This window comes from Platalea leucorodia (assembly GCF_965183815.1).
Source record: "Platalea leucorodia genome assembly, contig: HAP1_HAP1_SCAFFOLD_24, whole genome shotgun sequence".
NCBI classification, from domain to species: domain Eukaryota; kingdom Metazoa; phylum Chordata; class Aves; order Pelecaniformes; family Threskiornithidae; genus Platalea; species Platalea leucorodia.
In genome coordinates, this window is record NW_028121458.1 from 1,460,077 (window position 1) to 1,469,224 (window position 9,148).

The 9,148-nt window shown below is 54.4% G+C and overlaps 1 protein-coding gene across 1 annotated transcript; it reads right to left on the minus strand.

Moving 5' to 3' along the window:
* Positions 1-341: 341 nt before the first annotated feature.
* Positions 342-4,330, minus strand: LOC309603203 (olfactory receptor 14A16-like; the record flags this gene model as incomplete). Its single annotated transcript, XM_082338106.1, has 3 exons — positions 342-935; positions 3,471-3,855; positions 4,287-4,330. 3 exons carry the CDS (start codon positions 4,328-4,330, stop codon positions 342-344), a joined length of 1,023 nt encoding a protein of 340 aa, XP_082194232.1.
* Between the last annotated feature and the right edge of the window lie 4,818 nt (positions 4,331-9,148).

Genomic DNA, 9,148 nt, shown 5'->3' on the forward strand with positions numbered 1-9,148 from the left:
CCAAGTGCTGGTGCTGCCTGGCAGCGCTGCTGTGCCAGGACTCTTTTCCCCTCCACCTCTGCACACAGGCACTGCCCCAGCAGCTCCAGAGAAGGTCTCAGTAAAGGACCTGGGACAAACAAGTCACTGCAGGGTCGTTTATTTTGTTTTAAATCACAGAGAGCACAGCTCGTCATTACACAGTCTCTGGGTCACACAGGACAGGTAGATACTGACTTAGGAATGGTATGAGTAATGGCATTTCGTTGTGGACAACATTATTGCAGCTAAGAAAAGCTAAAAACCAAACCAAACCAACTACCAAAGTCAGGCTGGGCCTATAGTGCTTTACATTGTGAGTGCTATACAGAAGAAGATGGGCAGTTTGTTGCTGCATAAAACCATCCAGTCATCAGCTTCCACACTGCATCCTTGAGCTCCTGGTTCCTCATGCTGTAGATGAGGGGGTTCACTGCTGGAGGAACCACCGAGTACAGCACTGCCACCACCCGATCCAGGGATGGAGAGGAGAAGGAGTGCGGCTTCAGGTAGGCAAACACTGCCGTGGTGATAAACAGGGAGACCACGGCCAGGTGAGGGAGGCACATGGAAAAGGCTTTGTGCCGACCCTGCTCAGAGGGGATCCTCAGCACGGCCCTGAAGATCTCCACATAGGACACCACAAGGAAAACCAAACACCCAAAGACTAAACAGGCACTAACCACAAGGAGCCCAATTTCCCTGAGGTAGGCATCTGAGCAGGAGAGCTTGAGGATCTGGGGGATTTCACAGAAGAACTGGTCCAGGACATTGCCTTGGCAGAGGGGGAGGGAAAATGTATTGGCAGTGTGCAGCACAGCATAGAGAAACCCAGTGCCCCAGGCAGCTGCTGCCATGTGGACACAAGCTCTGCTGCCCAGGAGGGTCCCATAGTGCAGGGGTTTGCAGATGGCCACGTAGTGGTCATAGGCCATGACAGTGAGAAAACAATACTCCCCTACAACCAAGAAGAGAAAGAAAAAGACCTGTGCGGCACAGATGTTGAACAGGACCGGCCCCAGTGTGAAGTGTAAAGAGGAAGGAGCAGCAGAGATGTTCTGTAGTGACTGTTAACCCCCTCCTCACCACCCTCCCTGCTCGTCTTTGGTTTGGGGTGGGTAGATGAATTGGGAACAATGGAGTAAGTTGAGCCTGGGAGGACTGCTGTATACAGTGTGGGGCTTCCTAGCACAAGAAAGACCCCGACAGACTGGAGCGAATCCTGCAGAGGCTAGAAGGATGGTTGGGACCTGGAGAACATTCTGGACAAGGAGAGGCTGACAGGGCTGGGTTCTTGAGAAATCCCCCACAGTCAAACACTGGAGCAATGACCCAAGACAGTTGGTAGGATTTCAATCAATGGACTTTTCTAATATTTGTTGAGACAAGGCCATGAGCACTTGCTCTAGCAACTTGTCTGAGAACTGGCTTGGCTGAGAGACCAGCTGTGGCAAGAGCTATGGGACTTGTGTGTAATAAATATGAGTAGGAAACTGGTTCCCTTTTTACTACTACTGGTGGTAGAGTTCAGTATCACAGAGCCCCAGAGGAGGACAGAGGTGACCATGCAGCAAAGGTTCCTCCTAAGGGCTGGGGTGTACGGCCAGAGATGGACATGGCCAGTGTGTGGGACTGATCCGGGACAGTTTTCACAGGGCGGCTTCCCTAGGATGTCCAGGGAACATGGCACAGACCTGGCCCCTCTCTTCTGCACCTTTGGTGCCTTGCTTCCTTCACCATGATGCCTGACTCTGCACTGTCAGCACCCTGCTGGGGGCCCCCACCCTGCACACTCACACAGATTGCCTCTACACTGCTGCTTTCCTCTCCCAGGCACTTCCCAGCCCAGCCCAGCCCCTCCCCAGCTCTCCACACATCCCCTGCCCCCTCCCCAGCCCAGCAGAGCAGCCCAGCCTGGGCTGGCCCCACGGCAGCGCCCACCACAGGGTGCTGCAGAGCTCTGGGCACTCACCCCACAGCCCCAGCCCCTCTGAAGGGCACAGCAGCTCCTGCAGGGCAGAGATGGGGGTTCAGGCTCCCAATCAACCCCAAGACCGGTGCTGGCCCAAAGGCAATGAGGAAACAGGCGAGGCACTCTCTGGCTCCTCTGAATTCATATTGTAGGTGATGCCCATACCTGACTGAATTTGGCCCCTCCTCTGCCTCCACCAGCCCCACTCCTCAGAACAATACATCAGTCCTGGCTCTGGGCCACCTCAGGCAGCTCCCGAATCTCTCCAGGCTCCCCTCCCTCTGGCTTCTGAGTTCCCACTGACTCCCATGGCACTGCAGAGTCCTTGTTCATGGATAAGATGATTTAGTGCTTTGCTTTTGGGGACTTCACCATTGAGGGTGTTACACCTTCTGAGCCTCCATTCATTCCAACCCCAGGGCATGTGGTGAGTCCCCATCCTCCCCTCTCCTCACCCCTCCAAATTCATTTCCAGGGAGTCTGGTATATGCCATCACTCCTGTCATACATGAAGAAACCTGAGGGGAGAATGGGAACTCATGGGCCATCTCCCCTCCCATTGGACACCAAGAAGAGAGCTTTTAAATCCAGAACATTTGGTCCAATGGAACCCAAAGGTGCCATGAGCTTAACTCAAAAAACATTGAGAACACAAGGAGAACAGACTTTGGAGGAAGAGCCCAGCCTTCATGCACTGGACCTGGGAGATTCTGTTTTATTGAACAGCTGCTATGTGACAGGCCACATCTGACACATTTTGCTGCAAGGGTCAGAAACAATAGGTTTAAGACTCAAGATAAGTAGTATAAACCCAGATAATTATCTCTAAGCAGGATTATCACAAGCGAATAAAGAACACTCGTGGCCTAAGATAAACTCTGAGAAATGTGCAGAGCAGGCGAGGCAGGTTACTGTTGGTGAAACAGCGTCCATTGGGCCACTTTCCATAGGGCATCCTTGAGCTCCTGGTTCCTCATGCTGTAGATGAGGGGGTTCACTGCTGCAGGCACCACTGAGTACAGCACTGCCACCACTAAGTCTACTATGGGGAGGAGATGGAGGGAGTCTTCAGGTAGGCAAACACGGCAGTACTGACATAAAGGGAGACCACGGCCAGGTGAGGGAGGCACGTGGAAAAGGCTTTGTGCCGACCCTGCTCAGAGGGGATCCTCAGCACGGCCCTGAAGATCTCCACATAGGACACCACAAGGAAAACAAAACACCCAAATACAAAACAGGCACTAACCACAAGAAGCCCAACTTCCCTGAGGTAGGCATCTGAGCAGGAGAGCTTGAGGATCTGGGGGATTTCACAGAAGAACTGGTCCAGGACATTGCCTTGGCAGAGGGGGAGGGAAAATGTATTGGCAGTGTGCAGCACAGCATAGAGAAACCCAGTGCCCCAGGCAGCTGCTGCCATGTGGACACAACCTCTGCTGCCCATGAGGGTCCCGTAGTGCAGAGGTTTGCAGATGGCCACATAGCGGTTGTAGGCCATGGTGGTTAGGAGAGAATATTCTGCCGAAATGAAAAATACAAACACAAAGGCTTGGGCAGCACATCCCAAGTAGGTGATGGCCCTGGTGTCCCACAGGGAATTGGCCATGGCTTTGGGGAGAGTGGTGGAGATTAAGCCCTGGTTGAGGAGGGAGAGGTTGAGGAGGAAGAAGTACATGGGGGTGTGGAGGTGGTGGTCACAGGCTATGGCAGTGATGATGAGGCCATTGCCCAGGAGGGCAGCCAGGTAGATGGCCAGGAAGAGCCAGAAGTGCAAGAGCTGCAGCTCCCGCGTGTCTGCCAATGCCAAGAGGAGGAACTCATTCATGGAGCTGCCATTGGACGTTTGCTGCTTCTGGGCATGGAAACTGCCAAAGGAGAGAAAAGAGAAAAATTCAGAGAAGCTTCTCTAAGCAAAATTTGATTCATTCATTGTGCAATACCTAAGGGTGCTTTTCTTTCCCGGGGGACTGTTACGCAGCTCGGAGGCTTCAGCTGTGGTTTGTGCTGGCTGAGTGTGCTGTGCAGAGCCGTGCCCTCTCCCCAGGGGCTCCTGAAGGGTCAGCCCTGCTTTCCAGCAATGACCCATGGAGGCAGCAACAGCCCAGGGTGTTTGGAGGGAGGCTTCTGGGGAGGAGTTCCCTGTGCTGCACTAGAGCGGAGGGCAAAAAGCCCAGAAGGACGCTTTCTTCCCCAGAGGAAGGTGGGAGATGAGGTTCAGCAAATGGGTCCCGTTACACTGTGTTTTAGTATTCAGACACCCCCATCCCACTTGGGAAACGTTCTTGGAAAGGGTTACCTTCCCCCATTGCTCCCTCTGTAAACCTGCGTCAGTGCTCCCATCCAGGAGGGCTGCTCTGTCCATCAGCCTGGTGCCCAGCTGCTCTGGCCTTGCACCGCTCTCAGCTGGAGGAGGGCTGCACCCAGAGGTTGCTCTGCAAAAGACACTGTCCTGTCCTGGGAGCAGAGGGGTGCTGTGCCAGGTGCAGAGTTCAAAACACCTCTCCTTTCCAGCACAGCTCTGCAGAGTATGAGGAAGAGGACAGGGCAAGGATGCTGATTGGCGTGGGCAGATCGGGTGCTCTCAGACATCTCCAAGGTCCTACAGGAGAGCTGTGCCCTTCTGGAGGGATGCTGACAGCCCCGCAGGACTCCCTGTCCAGCAGAATCCGGTGTCTTAAGGTGCTGTCTGCTAAGGAAAGCAGTGTCTCATTGCCAAGCCCTGAGTGCAGTGCCTTGAGCCTGGCAAATGAAGAGAGGGCTTGGGCACCTTGGTCCCATGGAAACACCTCCAGGGCAGCGCCCTCCAGGCCAGGGCCAGAGCAGGCACTCCACACCCCCACCCCTTGCCCCACACCACCACCGTTCCTGCCAGGGACCCCACGAGCAGGAAGAAGAGCAGCACAAGCAGGTGGAGGACCAAAGCAGAACTCTGTGACTCTCCTCCTAAGGGAAGCAAGGAGAGGAGAGGCGGCCAGGCACTCAGGAAAGCCTTCTCCTTACCCAGCAGAGCACAGCACCTCCCAGTTAGCAAAAGCCCAGGGCAGTCGCTCGCAGCCCCTTTGCCCTGCAGAGGGAAGCGGCCACGTGTCAGGAGAGATGCCCCTCTGCTGTGCCAGAGCTCTGGCTGCAGAGGAGGCAACTCCTGCCCTGGACCACACAGCCTTGAGGGCAGAGGCTGTGCTGGGTGGGAGACGGGAGCAGGGGTCTTGCGCAGAGGCAGGTGTCTGCATTGGAGGGGATGGCAGGGAGCTTCCCAACTTCTCCCTCCCATGGCATTTGGGGTTGGAGGTTCCTAGAGCTCTCTGCCCATGTCTCTGCTGCCTGGAGCTATCCCTGCCGGGAACTGTTGCTCTGCCCTCCAGTTTTTCCCTGTCAGGGATCACAGACCCCATCACCCACTCCTGTCTGCTCAGCTCTGACCTCAAGAAACCTCCCCGTTCCAGGCACTCTCTAGAGGTACTCCCCGCTTGCAGGCAGGAAGGATCAGGTCAGACAAACCCTGCTGAGGACAGCAAAGGTGGTGCTGGTGCTCTCTGGAGGGAGAGGAGTGGATGCAAGCAGTTGCCTTGGCTCCTACCAGACCTCCTGATCTCTCAGGGTGGCAGCTCAGGACTCTCAGGCTCCCTCGCCAAACGCAGCAGCGCCTTTTCCCCTTTTCCTGAAACAGCAGGAAACTGAAAGCACAGCCTCAGGAAAGCTCTTTAGCTTTAAGGGATCCCCTGCCTTGCTCTTCCTCTGCAAAAGCCCCCTCTGAAATGCCCTGGGCAGCTCTGGCTGCACCCCCTGCCTTCACCCCTTCCCCCTGGTCTAACATGAGCCCCTGGGCTGGGAGGCCTCCTCACAGACCCTGCAGGCTGGAGCCTATGAACGCTTTCGGAGACCCTTCCCGCAACGGCAGCTGCATTGCCCTGCACCAAGAGACTTACCGTGGCAAGGGCTGCAAAGGTTTCTTCCCTTGCAGCTCCCCTCTCTCCTCCCACTCCAGCCTGCCTTTAATCGCGCTCTGCCCTACTCCTTTGCCCAGAGCCCTGCTGCGCTTGGCAGAGGAGTTGCTCCTTGGCAGAGCTGTCTCTCTGCACTGCTGCCTGCTTACCAGGAGCTCCCTCCACCCCAGGAGCCTGTCTCAGCCCCGGAGGAGGGGACCTGCCCAAGACGTCACTGTCTCTGCCCCCCACCCCACTCGGCGCTCCCTCCAGGTGTCCCTGGGGCTCTCCAGGAACCTGCTTGGGAAGAGACTGAAGGAATCACCGCTGTTGCCTGTCTCACCTCTGCAGAGACGTTTCTTTGCAGCAGTGGCCTTGCTGCTCTCTGAGACACAGTTAGGTTTGCGAATCCCCCTTCCTTGGCCCATCATGAGACAGGACACCTGGACACTGCCAGGGAGGCATCTCCTTTAGCCATGCTGAGGGAAGGCAATCAGCTGAGTCAGTGGAGGCATCTCATGCTGGATTTGTAGTGCTGGGGCTGGAAGGGACCTCAGCTGCCTCCCATGCCTGCCACAAATGCACAGGAGTTTTCTCCTTTCTCCTTTCTACTCACAGAATCACAGAAATGTTGAGGTTGGAAGGGACCTCTGGACTTTCCCTTCCCCTTTGTGAACCCATGTTAAATACAAGTCCTGCTTAACTCATTTGATATCCTTCTGGGATAAGGTCACCATCCCAGTGGTTGAAGGGAAGGTGGTGGGTGTAGTTTTCCTGCATTTTAGTAAGGCTTTTGGTACTGTCCCTCACAGCATCCTTCTGGACAAGTTGTCCAACTGTGGGATGAGTGGGTTCACGGTGCGCTGGGTGAAGAACTGGCTGAAGGGCAGAGCTCAAAGGGTCATAGTGAATGGGGCTGCATCTGGCTGGCGACCGGTCCCCAGCGGTCTTCCTCAGGGCTCTGGGGAAGAATCCCTAGGATTCTAGGGCCAGTTCTGTTCAATATGCTTATCGATAATTTGCATGCAGGAGTCGAATGCACCGTTACCAAGTTTGCTGATGATACCAAACTGGGAGGTGCTGTCGACTCTCTCGAGGGACAAGAGGCCTTGCAGAGGGATCTAGAGAGATTGGAGCATTGGGCTCTGATTAATGGGATGAAATTCGACAAGTCAAAATGCCAGATTCTGCACCCAGGATGGAGTAACAGCGGGCACGAGTATAAATTGGGAGAGGAGTGGCTGGAGAGCAGCCCTGCAGAAAGGGATCTGGGGGTGCTGGTGGACAGCAGGCTCAACAGCAGTCAGCAGTGTGCCCTGGCAGCCAGGAGGGCAAACCGTGTTCTAGGGTGCATCAAACACAGCAAAACCAGCCGGTCAGGAGAGGGGATTATCCCGCTGTATTCAGCGTTGGTGCGGCCTCACCTGGAATACTGTGTGCGGTGCTGGGCCCCGCCATTGGAGAAGGATGTTCAGGTCCTGGAATGCATCCAGAGGAGGGCACCAAAGCTGGTGACAGGGCGGGAAGGCATGTCCTCTGAGGAGCAGCTAAGGGCTTTGGGCTTGTCTAGTTTGGAGAGAAGGAGGCTGAGGGGTGACCTCATGGCTCTCTCCAGCTGCCTGAGGAGGGGACGTGGAGAGGGAGGTGCTGATCTCTTCTCCCTGGCATCCAGTGATAGGATGAATGGGAATGGCTCAAAGCTGCACCACAGGAGGTGTAAACTGGATATCAGGAAACATGTCTTTACCGAGAGGGTGGTCAAACCCTGCAACAGGCTTCCTAGAGAGGTGGTCGATGCCCCAAGCCTGTCAGTGCTTAAGAGGCATTTGGACAATGCCCTTAATAACTTGCTATGACTTGGTCAGGCAATCAGACTAGATGATCATTGTAGGTCCCCTCAAACTAAACTATTCTGCTCTGCTCTGGTTTATGCTATGCTATGCTATGCTATGCTATGGGTACATTTAATCAAAAAGGGTGGCAGTTGTGTGACAAGCCATGGGCCTACAGCTCTTCCCGGCAGTGCACGTGTGGGCCGCAGCACCTCAGCTGGGGCACCAGGCTGGAGGACAGCCTTCTCACGGGGAACCTGAGCAGTTCCTGCTGGGCTGGGCTGTGCTGCATGGACAGTGTGGTCTTCACGCCTGTGCTGTGCTGCACGGGTCCCTGCACCGCAGGACAACCTCAGCAGCTCATTGCCACCGAGGAGCCTGCAGGCAGCTCCCACTCTCCACTGGCCATTAGGCCACCTGCCTGGCTTTGCCTGCACCTAACAGCGCAGCAACAAGTTCTCATGAGAACGTTGTTTCTGTTGGACTGCACAAAGGATAAAGAACGTTGTTTCCTGGCACCTCCTGTAGCCCTGGCACCTCATGGAGCTCCGTGGGCCTGGATTTGAACATGAAAGTGAGCAGATTCCCTGAATGCTGTAAGGCAACGTGGGGCTGGACATGAGGCAACGGCCAATATCTCCACGTCAGTGGAGATCTCGTCAACACAGCAGAAGGAGAAGAGAGAGACAGAGTTCTCCCAAAGGCACATGAGTCGAATCATTCAGATGAATAACTCCATAAACAGCCCTGAACTTCATGAGCAGGGACAGTTTTAAGGTCCAAAACTGATTACAGAGCCCAAAGTCTCCTTTTCAGGGCCCAAAGCCTCCTTTTCAGGATCCAAATACTCATTTATGGTCCAAATGCTCATTTTAAGGCCCAAAGCCACATTTTTAAGGTCCAAACCCTCATCTTAGAATCCAAAGCCTCATTTCTATGGCCCAAAGCCTCACTTTTAGGGATCAAAGGCTCATTTTAGGGTCCAAAGTCTCTTTTTAGGCTCCAAAGCCTCATTTTTATGGTCCAAAGGCTCCCTTTCAGTTGCAAATCTCCTTTTTAGACTCCAAGGCCGAATTTTGACTTTCCAAAGCCTCAATTTCAGGCTCCAAAGGCTCAGTTTTGGGATGCCACCAGCTGTTTAGAGGGCCCAAGTTGCATCTTGAGTTTCCAAACCCTCGTTTTTAGGGCCAACTGCCTGTTTTGGGGCTCAAAGATTCAGTTTTAGAGTACAAAGCTTTGATTCCAGGGCTGAAAGCCTCCTTTTGATGGTCCAAACCCTCATTTTCAGGGTCTAAACCCTCACTTACAATTTCCAAGCCCTACTTTTAAGATTCAAGGACGCATTTCAAGGGCCCGCAGTGTCATTTTCAAGTCCCCAGTTCTGATTTGGAAGGTCCAAAGCC